This window comes from Archocentrus centrarchus, chromosome 15 (assembly GCF_007364275.1).
Source record: "Archocentrus centrarchus isolate MPI-CPG fArcCen1 chromosome 15, fArcCen1, whole genome shotgun sequence".
NCBI classification, from domain to species: domain Eukaryota; kingdom Metazoa; phylum Chordata; class Actinopteri; order Cichliformes; family Cichlidae; genus Archocentrus; species Archocentrus centrarchus.
In genome coordinates this window covers 1,446,386-1,460,848 of record NC_044360.1, presented here as the reverse complement: position 1 = coordinate 1,460,848, position 14,463 = coordinate 1,446,386, and the positions used below count along the sequence as shown (strand labels likewise).

Sequence of the window (14,463 nt, the reverse complement as noted above, 5' to 3'; positions counted from 1 at the left end):
TATCCATCCTCCACTTTTTTTTTTTTTTTTAGGGTGGCAGGGGTGGAGCCTATCCCACCTGGACAGGTTGCCAGCCTGTCGCAGGGCTTAACTTAAACTTGTAATTTCAAACTTATGTAGCATTCAATTTTTTTATTAACATTATAAAACAAAAGTAAGTGAAAATATAATAATTACATTTATAACACAGGAAACAAAATAACTGCAGAAAACCATCCAAAAACAAATATTAAAAAATGATTTTTCCTGGCAGGATTGCTTCTGTACAAAAACAAAATGAGTAAAATCAAATTAAAGATCATCGATCATCTTCACAGAAAGAAGCAGAGCGACGCAGTGACTGTGTACTAAAATAAGAGTATTTACTTAAAAATCGGTACATTGGACAGACTGTTTACAGTTTCATTTCCTCGGTAAAGGCACCAAAAAACACCGACAGCAGGAAACAAAGAGACATTTACAAAAACATCAGGTTATTCCTATACTCAGCTTTAATTACAGACACTGAAGTTACTGCTTAAATAGCTGCTGTACCAACATTAGCCTCATTCATGCATCGAATCCCACCGCCGCCACGAAACCAACAACACAGCAACCGTAGCCTAGCATAGCACAAACTGTCAGCTTAGTGGCACCTGCTGCTAAAACTATTTTTTTTACATTTTAATTTCTATGTCCGTTCAAGAAAGCTGATCAAACACATCTAGAGATCGTAAAAGGCGAGTTTCTGATCTTTGTGCTATGCTAGGCTAAAAGTTTCCTGATACTGTGAATGATTAAACGCAGCTTAAAGGGGACACGTTCACGTAATGCTCAAAATCACTCGATGCTGATATTAAAGTTTCGTATGATGAGGTAAACGTGTGAAAATAATCCCTGTGAGCCCGAGGCCGAACACGCCACACAGTAAAGCTCTCCCTGCTCCATAGGGGGCGCTGTGGAGCGCTAACGCTTCACCCAAAACAGGAATGATGCAAAGTGAAGATGTAAGAATCCAACGCAACTTCCTGCCAGCCAAGTTCGCCTCCAACCATCAGGAAGTACAGATAGTGGTGCTGAGACTGTAAGATCTGTTTGATGACTGAGGGGGGCGGGGCTTGCGGGCTTCATGCCATTTGTTTTCCTTCTTTTTTTTTTTTTTAATTCACTTTTAGTTCATTTGGTCTTAAATTTTATCCTGAGTGGCTTTAAAACACAACTTGAATCTAATTTTATCGCCAGGACCCTGAAAGCTCAGCATTGCCCCTGCTGGTATCGCAGCCCCTCGGCAGGCTTCCAGAAGTTGGCCGACCACAATAAAGTTGTGGGTGGCGGGCCTTAAACTGGGCAAGTATCCAATAAAATGGGATTATTTTAACCGTTAAACACCCCACACTTACAGTTTAGTTCCTCAACATCAGCAAGAGGAGGTGGATCTCACAAAAAACATACATCCCCTCTGTAGGCTTCCAGAAGCAGACCAATGAGCAGACAGTGAGATTCTAAAATGACTTTTTTCACACAGGATGAACTGAGGGGCCGTGCAAGACAAACAAGGATTATTTTAAAGTGTTAATCATACTGAGCCACTCGGAACAGGCAGAATGTGTCCCCTTTAAAAACGATGCTGAAGATTTTCGTGCAGGTTGTCTTCAGGTTTGGTGGTACTCTATTTTTTTTATTCATTTCATCAGACAGACAGACAGACAGGAAGTGGACAGACAGACAAACAGGACGGTAGACGTCTCCGTGCTGACCCTTCGGCCTCCCGCCGGCGTCTCTGAGGAGACGGCTGGATGTCAGCACCTCTGCAGCATAGTGTTCTGGTTTTAACTCTTCTCACGAGTAGGCACGGCATCTAAAGATAACATTTATTTACACATTTAAATTCACATGTTATTATAGTACCTTATTCTGCTTATATTTAACTCTAAGCATGGAGATAATATCTTAATATGGCAGGAGAACTCAGTCCTGAAGAGACAAAGACAAAATATTGGCATTTTGAAACAGGCAGATGTGGAGGAAGCTCTCAGCGAGGTGGGTCCTCAACAAAAAAAAAGAAAGAAAATCTCAGTTTATTCACGAGGAACGAAAGCCCCGCCCCCCTCCTCTCCCCTGCACAGGAAGTTGTCTTTATCATCTTGTTTGGCTTTCACAGAAAGCGTCGAACCTCGAGCCGCTCGGCGCAGAGAGAGGAGGAGGAGGCTGGAGGAGGAAGAGGAGGAGGAGACACAGTTCAGCCCTGAGGCGGGTCCTTTTCTCTTTTAGCTCCTCCTCTTCATCCTCCTGATGCAGGAAGCCGGTCCGGGGTGGAGGTGTCAGGTGAGTCTGGTGGAGGGGGGAGGGTCAGATCTTGATGTCCTGGGACTCCACCATCTTGGCGAGTGTCTTCTTCACTCTGAGGATGGTGAGGCGGGAGGCGGGGTTATGAGCCCAGCACTCCGACATCAGCTTCAGCATGGCCCGGAGGCACTGCGGACACAAACACGCCATTAAAAGCTATGAAACACGATTCCTGCAGAATTTTTACACTGATCAGCTGAAACGTTTCCCAAAGAAAAACAACATTCTGCCGCCTGCACGGACACTTCCTGTCCGACCGCATCACCGACATATTGATCCGCTGATTAACGTCTGCCGATCACAAGGCTGCAGGTCATCTCATGCATTAAAAGTTTGATGGTTCACCAGATTTAGAGTTCACACACGAGGAAGGCCGGAAGACAACGGGACAATATGGGAACAATTCAGCGGATGAATACATTGGTGGTTAGGTCAGACAAGATGTAGTCCTCGATCAAGATCCAAAAAGCAGGCAGTAACATTTTTTTCCAGTTGTTTTGAATCAGTTTTTCAGGAAGCTCGAGTTTTTGCCTGATGCACTCTGACTGACGGTCTTTAAAGAAAATCCATCAGACTGGGAAAAACCCGGAGATCCCTCTGAGTCAGGAGCAGAGCTGCGGATAAAAAACACACAGGAAGTAGTCTGAGTCTCACCTCGTCGCTGTTCCAGCGGTTAGACGCTGTCGGCCGCAGACCTTTAACACACACCACCTCCAGCATGTCTTCGTAGGAGGGGTCAGAGGGGACCATGTCATAGTACGGCAGCTGGTAGTCCTCCACGATACCTGGAGAGAAAACACCTGTTCACTCACCTGGAGGAACTTCACAGCTTCTATTCAGCAACATTAACAACACAGCAGATCCCGGCTAAGGCAGCGGCTCAGACACAGATGAGACCTCATTACTCTGGACATTAAGTGAATTTAAAACACCAGGTCAGCGTGTTAGAGGTCAGAGGTCAGCTCCAACTAACCAGTCCTGTTGGTTTTGGATTGACCCTCAGCACTCACATTAGTGCTCCAGGGCTAATCAGTTAATTGTTTAGGGAAACGGAAGCTAAAGCTGCTCTTGAGCGCCACTTCATCACTTCCTGTTTATTCAAAAGGCTGAAAATAAAATACGCAGTCCAGAAAAAAAAGCTTTGATTTTCAGGCCACGTAAGGCTCAGAGGTTTGTGTGTCTGTGTGTGTGCGTGTACCTCCAGTGACGCAGCGCCGAGTCATCTCCCAGATGATGAGTCCGAAGCTGTACATGTCGGCCATGATGTAGGCCTGGAAGTGGTTCTTGTTGTGGCTCTCGTCCAGGACCTCCGGGGCCATGTAGCGCCTCGTCCCCACCCGGGTGCTCAGGGGGATATCCACCTCGTTAGTGTCGCTACGACAACACAAATGAGAGGTTAAGATCAGGTCAGAACACCCTGAAACTTTAAGTCCTCAGTTTGCTGCCCGAACAGAAACCGAAAAATGAAAACAAACCTGTTGAACTTGACGGCGAGGCCGAGGTCGGCGACGCAGCAGGTGCCGTTCTTCTTGATCAGGATGTTCTTACTCTTGAGGTCGCGGTGGGCGATGGCCGGCTTGCCCTGCGTGCCGTAGATCTCCGTGTGCAGGTGGCAGAGGCCGCAGGCGGCCGAGTAGGCGAGCCGCAGCAGCGCCTGCGTGTCCAGCGTGGTCAGCTTCAGGTAATCGTACAGAGAGCCGTTCTCGTGGTAGTCGGTGATGAGGAAGAGCTGCGTGAAGGCGCCCGTGCCTTTAATGTCTGCTGCGATGAAGCCTGCAGGGCAGATGAGGAACAGTGAGTTTCATGAATTTCAAATCCTCCATCTGAGTTCAATACTTTCATATTTGTGAGAAAATCGAGGCAGAGCCAGCAGCCTTTTCTCACTGAATTTAAGCTGGTGTTAGACGAGTATCTGATCTTTATGAAGTGGGTCGGTGGAACTGATCATCCAGCTAAAACGAATCTGCTTCTCTTTATGCTGGAGAAGAACCGATGGTTTCAAACACACTCTCCACGAGCGTCGCCGTGTCTCATCGGTCTGAGACGCTTACTCTGCAAATTAAAAATCAATCATGGTATCGATTGCTCCTGGAGTCGTCAGGCTCGGACGCCGTCTGAGGCTCTTAAAGGACAGATTTTATTTCCTGTCTCAAAGCAGGAAGTCAGTATGAAGGTTCACGAAGATCCAGGCCGGATTTTCTTTAAAGGTCGCTGAGCTACAGCCATCAGGTGGCTCCTTCACAGCTCTCTGTTGGAAAACTCTCAGGAGAAACCTGAGGAAGCATCTTTTGAAGGAAACATACGTTTATGTCCCAAAATCCCGGCTTAAACCGTCGGCACTTTGATTCATTCACCTGAAGTTTGGTTCCTGCGTGGAAAACAAATGTGACAAGACTGTAAAGGACGGTTTCTCAGAAACCTCTTTTCTCCTGAACTGAGCATGTCCAGATCTCCCTGCTCCCTCATTGGTTACTCATATCATAAGACATTCATCACCTCCTCACTGCCCACCACCCTCGACCCACTACAGTTTGCATACCGGCCAGACAGATCCACAGATGACGCCATATCCTTCCTCCTCCACAAGACCCTTTCACACATAGACACTGGTAAGGGGAACTATGTGAGAGTGCTGTTTGTAGATTACAGCTCAGCATTCAACACCATAGTTCCCTCCAGGCTGGTCTCTAAGCTGCTGGACCTGGGCCTGGGCCCATCCCTGTGCAGGTGGGTTCACAGCTTCCTGACCAGTAGACCACAGGTGGTACGAGTGGGTCACCTCACCTCATCCTCCCTCACCCTCAACACTGGATCCCCCCAAGGCTGTGTGCTCAGCCCTCTGCTGTACTCACTGTACACCCATGACTGCGAGGCCACGTCAGAGTCCAACGTCATCATCAAGTTTGCTGACGACACTGCTGTTGTGGGACTAATCTCTCACAATGAGGAGACAGCCTACAGGAGAGAGGTCTCCCGCCTGGAGAACTGGTGCCAGGAGAACCACCTCCTGCTCAACGTCAGCAAAACAAAGGAACTGATCGTGGACTTCAGCAGGAAGCAGCAGAGGGACTACCATCCACTTGTCATCAGTGGTGCTGAGGTGGAAAGAGTGGACACTTTCAAATACCTGGGAGTGACCATCTCACAGGACCTGTCCTGGACTCATCACATAAACATCACAGTGAAGAAGGCCAGACAGCGTCTCTACCTCCTCAGGCGGCTGAGAGACTTCAAGCTCCCACTCAAGGTGCTCAGGAACTTTTACACCTGCACCATCGAGAGCATCATGCGTGGGAGCATCACCACCTGGATGGGAAACTGCACCAAGCAGGACTTCATGGCCCTAAAAAGGGTGGTTCGTTCAGCTGAACGGACCATCAGAACCACCCTCCCCAACCTGCAGGACATTTACACCAAGCAGTGCAGGCTGAGGGCCATGAAGATCCTAAAACAGCCCAGCCACCCCGGACACTCTCTCTTCTCCCTGCTCCCATCAGGCCGGCGTTACCGCTGCCTGAGGGCTAAGACTGAAAGGTTGAAGAAGAGTTTTTACCCACAAGCCATCCGTCTGCTCAACTCTGAGCCCTAACTGGACCATTATTGCACAGTGTAAATATTATAATTTAAAAAGTGTGTATAGTGTATAGTATATAGAGTATAGTGTATAGTGTGAATTACTTTTTTTATTTTTATTCTTCTTATTTATATGTGTGTGTATATATGGTTGCAGGTACAAAATCCATTTCACTGTGCATTGTACTGTGTATAACTGTGCATGTGACAAATAAACACTTATCCTATTTCAGATTACTTGCTATAATGAAAATGGTCTTTAGTGTTTGCTGCTGTTTCAGAGAAGCATGCCTGTCAAGTCTCCCGTTTTGTCCTGGAAATTCCCGTATTTTACCCCTCTGTCCCGGCATCATCCTGTATTTTTATTTTCCCGTATTTTCAGTTTTTTTAAAGCATTCCTGTGCCGCTCCAAACTGAACCGTCACTATCACTAGGTTAGTGCCGACAGCCGGAACAACCCTGTAAAAACAACTGGACCTCAGTGCGCCCTTTTCACAGAGTTCGGTGACGTATTTCCGGTTTAGTATAGCAGTGCAAACAAAGCCATGCTAGGGCTCAGTGTTGCCAACTTAGCATTTTTTTTGTTTTTTTTGCCCCATAAAGCGATATAGCGACAGCAAAATCCTCCGCTGTCACCATGTTCTGTGTACATAACGCCTTCTTACTGCGTCCTTTCATACGCTTTGGCATCGCCCAGACTTCACTTCGTCTCCACCCTCCAACCCCCAGAACTCACTTAATCACCGAGCCTGAACCACCCGCTCCCTCCGCTCCCATCCTCGGTCCTCGCTTCGGCCTTTATCAACCTTTGAGACAGCCGACAGCGAGTTTTCTTACACAAGTTGGCAACAGCGGCCCAGATAAAGGAGGAGGGCTGAATGTAGCTGGCAGTCTCACCTCACAGTGTTTTCATTAAATATGATATTCTAACATTAAACAATACAGGACAAAATTGATCTGTGTAATGTGGGTGTAGGCAAAGCATTAAAGTTATTTCATAAAGTTTATTTGTAGTTCTAAACATATTTATGGTGTTTTTTTTTTCTTCACTTTTTGTCTCTCCAAAGATGTTTTTCTGCTCCTGCAGCCTCGATTGCAACTACAGTATCCAAATGAACAATTATGCAAATTAGGTGATGTGACCTCTATTTTCAGCATCAGAAAATTTCCCGTATTTTTAAATACAAAACTTGACAGGTATGGAGAATTCATCAGAGGAAAGCCTCTAGTTGATAAAAGGTGAGAGGATTTTTACATGTTTTCAGTTTACTCAGGTCATGTGACCAGCAGCGGGACTCCGTGTGAAGCGAGTTCAGTGCACGTGATCGGGGCGAGCTGCGCGCGACCGTACCGAGGATGTTTTCGTGTCTCATCAGGACCGTCTGGTAGATCTCGGTCTCCCTGAACCAGCTGGCTTCCTCTCGGGTGAAGAAGACTTTGACGGCGACCTTCTCTCCCCTCCAGCGGCCCAGCCACACCTCGCCGTACCGCCCCTTACCGATCTGACGCACCATCTGGATCTGCTTGGCGATGGTCCGCTGCACCTGAGGACGGACCAAGAGAAGCTCGATGAAGACAAAGCTGCACTGTGGAAAGCAGCTTTAGGGGCATCAGTTTTAAAGCTAGAAGGGCTCTGAGGGTTTTTCTGGTCCATAACATCCACAATCCGTGATATTTAAATTTTTTAGCATTTAATTAAAGGAAAACGTCCTCCACCAAAGCCACTGATATTAAAGAAAGTGATAATATTACAGGTAAAAACACTTAAACTCAAAAAAGAACTAAAGCCAAACAATAAAAAACAAACTCAGAAAAACTAAAATTCAGAGAAAAAACCGAATTAGAAAATAGAAACTGAATTTACTGCAGTTGCTGCTCCTTCAGTGTGAGGATTTAATACTTTTTCTGATGTGATTAAATCAGCTGCTGTGACTCGGAGCGGGATTTGTTCTTTTACGGCTGGTTTGTTGGGACAGGTCAGCGTTTACGGCAGAGATCAGATCCGTGTTTCTGAACGGGAAGTGTGTGTTTATTGTTCCTACCAGCAGGGGGAGCCCTGAGCCGCTGCCTGAGCTCTGAGACTGATGAATGAGGTCTTTGAGCGACTCCCCCTCCCTGATGAAGACTTCCTGCTCCGTGTCCCTGTGATCCTTATGATACTGCTGCCGGTCGCTCTTAAACTTATACCTGCCACACACACACACACACACACACACACACACACATTACATCACCTCTCAGTTTATTTTTTGATGAGTAACAATTAAAAAAAAAAAGGATCAAAGTGAATTTTAGCCAAATAAATATCAACCTTATTTTTCCTGATTTCAGGTCTTTATCATTTTTAAGGTTTGACTTTTATATAAAATATTTTAATTCTCCTGTTTTAAACGGTTGCCATTGTTCACGCTGTGGAAAAATTCATCATTTTCTCTTATTTTACTTTCATTTTATTCTGGTTTAGTTTATGTTTCTCTCTCTTTAATAAAGCCTTCCTTTATTCCATCTGATTGGTTTACTGGTTTCTTCTTTGTGATTTAAATTCTTGCTGCTTATTTTTTATTAGTGCTCCATCTTATCACTAACCTGTGTGACATATAAATAAAGCTGGATCATCAACACGGCTCAAAAGATCATAGGCTGTCCCCTGCCCTCCCTCCAGGAACTGTTCAATGCCCGCTGCCAGAGGAGGGCACAGAACATCCTCCAGGACCCCTCACACCCTGGACACTCCTTGTTTCAGCTACTGCCATCAGGCAGACGTTTCAGGACAATGAAGGCCAGAACAAACAGACTGAGGAACAGCTTTTATGCCAGAGCCATCATTGAACTGAACTCTGTGTGGTTTGGACAGTGATGTGGGGTGGTAGTGCTGACTGTGTGCGTGCGTTGGTGTGTATTGGGGCTAGATTCGTCTTAATTTACTATTGTGCACTGTATTTTAGTAATCATTTTTATCACTCATATTTTTATTATTTTATTATTTATTGTCTGAGGCACCTAGAAAGGAATGCATTTTAAATTTCGTTGTGCAACTTCTGTGTACAATGACAATAAAGATTCTGATTCTGATTGATTGATTTGACTGATTTAACCTGAGCTTTACGAGCAGTGAGTGAAACCCACTGAGAAGCTAAAGCTACGTCTGTGTTTGGATTAAACCGAACTGCGGCGCACCGCCAGCACCTCCTGATCGCCTCTCATCGCTCCCTGCTGACAGCAGCAGGTAAAAAACTGTTTCTGCTTCTCTGAAGGCCTGCAGGTGACGTGCAGGTGAGTTCTCACCTGTAGTAGTATCCCACAGTGACGCAGATCAGCATGCAGCAGCAGACCGTCATGGAGATGAGGAAGGCAAGCCAGTGAGGGCTTCGCTCTGCAGAAACAAAAATAATCACCTCTATGGCTTCACAAGTTCACCTGCTTCACACCTGCGCCTGTGGTCAGCGTTACCTGCGGGGGCCAGTGGGGGCAGCGTGGGCTGCAGGTCTCTGTTGCAGAAGTCTGTGTTGCAGCACTCAATCGTCCTCCTGGTCTGAGCTTTGGGGGAGTCCTGCCGATCAAACCAGTCGAATCGTAAGAAAACATCGAAAACACCTCCCAGGATGAAGAAACCCAAACAAATCCAGGGAAACGCTCTGAAATCGGGCAGGTTAGTCACAGGTACCTTGCACTGGAAGTGTGAACCTTCGTACTTCATGCAGCCGGAGGTGAGCTGGACCTCTCCATGCTCATCCTGCTCGATGATGGCAAAACACTGACCGTTCGTCCTGAGGACACACATCATCAATTAACGAGTGCTCCGACCCTGGAATAGTGACACCATCTACTGAGGCTCTACTGAGCCGCCTCTACTCACTGGCACGTGTTGTTTATGGCGTCGTCGGGGCAGTGTCCCGAACAGTAGCAGCTCAGGAATCGAGGGAGGTCCTCGGGCGCGATGGTGGGGCCGTCGCCGGGCCGCCGAGCCTCGGGTTTCACCCCCGTCCCCTGCAGGACGTGGTCCGGGTTCTGACCTGCAGCTGGAAATAAGGCTGAGGTGAAGTGAACTACGGAGAGGAAACAAAGTTAAATGTTAAAATGTTTGAACTCATTCATTCAGCTTTAAACCATCTGTTAAATAAGTGGGGCCTCCAGCTGCTGTCAGGCTAATCCTGAGAACAGACTCCAGGTCAGATTTATCAGTGACTCTGGAGGTGAAACATTCCTCCTCTATCAGCTGACGACAGCATGTGTGCAGGAGGAGGAGGAGGAGGAGGAGGAGCTCCTTATAAGGGCCACAACAAACAAGATGAAGGGTCAGAGTTCGCAGCACTAAACGTTCAACCGTGTTTCTTGGAGAGAAGACGAGCAGAGAAACTCAGACGATACGTCGAGTGTAAACATCTCGGATTAATTTCCGGCTGATCGGTCGAGTTTTATCAGAACGAGCGGCTAAACGTCAGAGAGCGGATCAAAGGGACGGCCGGGGAGGATCGTCCTCCTTATCAGCCCACCTTTACTGCTGTCTGCTCGTTATCTCATTCCTCCTCTAATCCCAGTTTTCCCTCTGCTCTCCGACCAGGACGCTCCTTTGCTTTTTACCCCCCCCCCCCCCTCGTATTTTTCTTTTAGATCACTTTCAAACACCTCCACCTCATCCCTTCCTTCCTTCCTCCCTCCCTCAGAGTAAAGACACTGAGGTGTGTGGACACGCAGGCCGTCATGTCCAGACATGAACTACCTGCGGGTAGCTTACCTTCAGTCCCCCCCCCCCCCCCCACATAATCTTTCCCCGCAGACTGAAGCAGGTGAGCAGTTTTGGATGTCTGCTGTGACTCTGCAGACTGACTCATGTTCAAAAAGCTCATGAGCAATGACGGTGCGACGCTTTCCTGTGGCGATGGCATCAGTTTCTGTCCCGCCGAAAAAAAGCAGACGGATGCTTTGAGCCGTACTGCTGCCACACCTGACGTGACCACATCTGGAAAAGAGGTGGAGCGGCTGCATCCACAGGCTGTATCACACACGTGTGACTGGATAATTTTTGGTGTCTTATGTCTCATATTGAAAATAAATAAAAACCCTGCAGGAGACGCCTGGGTCCAGGACAGTCCTAAAGATGAGTCATCGCCGTCTTGCTGAGACTGTACTTTGGTTTTTAGAGCTTTAAATGATCATCTGCCAAACAGTTTTTATTCCCTGAAACTGAAGGATGCCACAGTGACGTCTCCTGCCATGAAAAGCAGCAGATTTTGGCATCTGAGAAGCTGCTTCCTGAGTTTTTTTGCTCGGGAAAGCCTCCCCCCACTCTCACACATTTGTGTGTCTGTGGATGTGAGGTCTCTGCCTCCCTGGACGTTTCTCCTCCTTTAGCGCTCGCCGTTTGCAGACGGTGACTCATCGCGGTCTAACGTCGGTCGTAAAGTTTCTCGGCAGCAGCAGCTCTCTGCTCGGACCACACCGGCTGCTCCATCTAAGCTGCTGGATGTAAACGGAGCGCCGGCCTCGGAGCTGCGCTGCCACTTTAAGAGCACATGGAGGGAGTCCGATTACCCAGCGTCCTCTCTGCCAGACCTCAGTCTCCACTCCGGCGGCCGGCACAATTATTAAGCACACATGTGGACGCAGAGGCAGAGCAGCCATTTCCAGCTTCACCCGCCCTCTGCTGCTCCTCTCACTCGCAACTTGTCATCCAATCAGAGCTGAGAGGAGGCGGCGGCGCGGCGAGGAGGCGGTCTGAGAGGGCCTCCGAGTCTAGACAATGATGACATCACTGCTCTGGGTTTAACCTTTTATTTGAGCAGGAAAAAAAAAAGTTTTAATGGTTGAACCTTCTGTTGTTTGAGGACCAAAAACCTGAGAATAAAGCTGGGAGTATTGATTGATCTGGTTATTGATTTCTCCTATCAGACACAATCATCATCAGTCCAGGCGAGTTTTATTTCTTAGATTCCCATTTTAACCTCCACTTTTTGATTTTTTTTAGATCAAATAATCTCTCAGCCCTCTGGGGACTAAAACCTCAACCTCATAATGCACACTGTAACTACATGACAGCACTTCTGAGCTCAGTGTGACAGTGGTGCATTTCTACTCTTCACGATAAAAACAAGTAAACAGAAACAGTTCCATGTTTCTACTTCGACCTTTCAGAGACCTCAGCCTTGTAAACGCTCGTTCCTCCGTTGGGGACACTTCACGGTATTATCGGGATGAACAAATACAAATAACACAAATTAACTGCCAGTATTGGTTTAGAAATATGACGATGATTTAAGACTCTGAAACCACCCTGGCTCTGGATTTCTGAACTTTAGGCCCTTTAATCCTGAATCCAGAGCACGAAGTGGAGCCGTGAGGTCGGTTTACCTGCTGGAGAAACAAATCGACTTTTTTCCTGATCTTTAGTTCATGTTTGTGTTGGAATAAGTCCGTCTGAGCTCTGCAGGGAGCCTCAGACGCCCCCTGCTCCGCAAACAGATACCAGGAGGAAGAGGAGGAGGAAGAGGAGGGATCAGCTGTCAACCACACTCAAAGCCCGAGAGGTCGCTCAGTGTCGCCTCCTCCGTCCTTGAAACGGGCGATGAGGAGAGAGGAAGGGTGACTGACATAAATGTGGTGCTGACGATCTTTATACGGCTCTTCACGCACGTCCAACACAAGCCAAAATAATAAGAACGCCTTAAATTTCACTCATGGGTACGACAGGAAATCGTTACATTCAAGAATTTTAATACTTGATTAAAAACGTAAATCTCAGCTGAACTCTTTTCTGATTTTTCTCCCACTGAACTGACCTTCATCACCTCGTTTGAGTCCTCAGAGAGAGGAGAAGCAGCCGGACCCGAGCTGCGAGTCCCCGATCTCTCGTGACCTTTAAGGTCCATCCAGGTACAAATGCACTTTTTAAAATCTTATTTTTCTCTCTAAAAACTCAAAAATGAAGCAACAACAGAATGAAATGACAGCATTTCACATTTTATGGCCTTAAATTTAAGAAAAGTCTTCCAGGATCTGCACACACACTGGTTTGTCTGTGTAGATTCTCAGTTATCCAGGTCATAGTAGTCTCTGGAGCTTGAAAAAGGCAACTGGACTTCTTTTTTGTTTCTTGAAGACGTTTCACCTCTCATCCGAAAGGCTTCTTCAGTTCTCAACCAAATGGTGAAGAGACCCAGGTATTTAAACCCCTGTGGGCGTAGTCCCCTGGAGGTGGTTATGACCCTCTATTGATCATGTGCGTTAACACATGTGCCCAGGTGTGAAGGGGGCGTGGGTCATATTTAATCAGTGGTTTCAGTTGAAACCAATTTAGGACTCCGCTCCATTGTTTCCTGTGGCCTATTGAGGTCACTGGAACAAAGGTGTGAATGGGGGTTGAGACGTCTGGGTCTCTCCTGGGTCTCTCCACCTGGGTCTCTCCACCTGGGTCTCTCCACCATTTGGTTGAGAACTGAAGAAGCCTTTCGGATGAGAGGTGAAACGTCTTCAAGAAACAAAAAAGAAGTCCAGTCGCCTTTTTCAAGCTCCAGACACACACTGGTTTCTTTTCCTCTGAGCCCTCAGAGGCTCGGCTCTCCTCCGAGAGGAACATTTTTTAGCTGAAACCATAACAAAAGGAATCTAAAATCTAAAACATGTGAATTCCACTCGGTGGTTTCACTGCATCACATTCAAACATTTCACTCAGGTCCTCCTCCTGTGTTTGTCTTCCATTTTTACAACCCAAGCCCTCCGAGCACCGCCTCCTTCCTCGCAGCCTCGCCGACTTCCTGCCAGGGATGTTTACCCGGCCGCCCCGGGGTTGCCGAGGCGACAGAAGGCAGCTGAAAAGCTTCCCGGCGAGGTAATTAACAACCTCGTTAAAAGCCTGGAAGCGAGCAGAGCCGTGGAGAGTCTATTGGATTTGTAACAGTTTGTGTCCGAGCGTGCACGCTAACACGAAGGCTTGCAGACACGCAGCAGGGAGAGGTGGAGGTGCTGCTCCATACAGCCAAGCACTGTGCAGTTATTAAGCATGAAATATGTAACTAAGTCCAATGGGAAAAAAAACAAAACAAAAGGAGGTGGAGAAGAGGACACAGCATCGTTCTGTGGGAGTTTTATGGGCCCGTTGTACTCGCCACAGTGGTCGTGATGTTGCCACAGCTCTGTACCATTTATACCAGCACCGAGGGCGCGGGCGCTCGCCGCCGGAACGACTAAACCTCCACATCAGCGCTCGCAGAGGAGGAGAAGTCGAATCCGAAAGCAAAGAAATCACTTTCTCCAAAGTTTTATCTAGAAAGTCTCTCCTTTCCAAACTGCTGCAGCAGCTCCACCTCCCTGAGCCTCCACCACACCCGCACAAGGTTACACCTGCACATGTGCAGCGCCGTTTGTAAGTTCAATGGCTGCAGATAAAATGAGTGCTGCAGGCTCTTTGGATGGTGACGGATCATTAAGAGAACCTTTAGGAACCATTTAGGAGCCTTCTGTTGGTCTGAGAGCAGAAGTATTAATCTGCAGCCTTAAAATCAAAGATTCCCGTCAGTGCTGAGAACGTGCAGGTTCCTCATTTCTGCTGCAGGAAAAATGGCTTCTCCC

At 47.4% G+C, this 14,463-nt stretch overlaps 1 protein-coding gene across 9 annotated transcripts in view; it reads right to left on the bottom strand.

Annotated features, from left to right (window-relative positions):
* Positions 1-341: 341 nt before the first annotated feature.
* The window catches only part of bmpr1aa (bone morphogenetic protein receptor, type IAa), a 50,548-nt gene continuing 36,426 nt past the window's right edge, over positions 342-14,463 (bottom strand). For 7 of the 9 annotated variants that reach the window (XM_030748394.1, XM_030748395.1, XM_030748393.1 and 4 more), the window contains 10 exons: positions 9,755-9,944; positions 9,563-9,665; positions 9,349-9,448; positions 9,184-9,271; positions 7,941-8,085; positions 7,250-7,442; positions 3,801-4,098; positions 3,524-3,699; positions 2,980-3,110; positions 342-2,454 (listed from right to left, as the gene is read on the bottom strand). In XM_030748394.1, the coding sequence (XP_030604254.1) occupies positions 2,329-2,454; positions 2,980-3,110; positions 3,524-3,699; positions 3,801-4,098; positions 7,250-7,442; positions 7,941-8,085; positions 9,184-9,271; positions 9,349-9,448; positions 9,563-9,665; positions 9,755-9,944 (1,550 nt within the window). In that variant the 3' untranslated portion in view covers positions 342-2,328. The remainder of the gene's footprint in view (positions 2,455-2,979; positions 3,111-3,523; positions 3,700-3,800; positions 4,099-7,249; positions 7,443-7,940; positions 8,086-9,183; positions 9,272-9,348; positions 9,449-9,562; positions 9,666-9,754; positions 9,945-14,463) is intronic. The other 2 variants (XM_030748396.1, XM_030748400.1) reach the window with 2 other exon arrangements.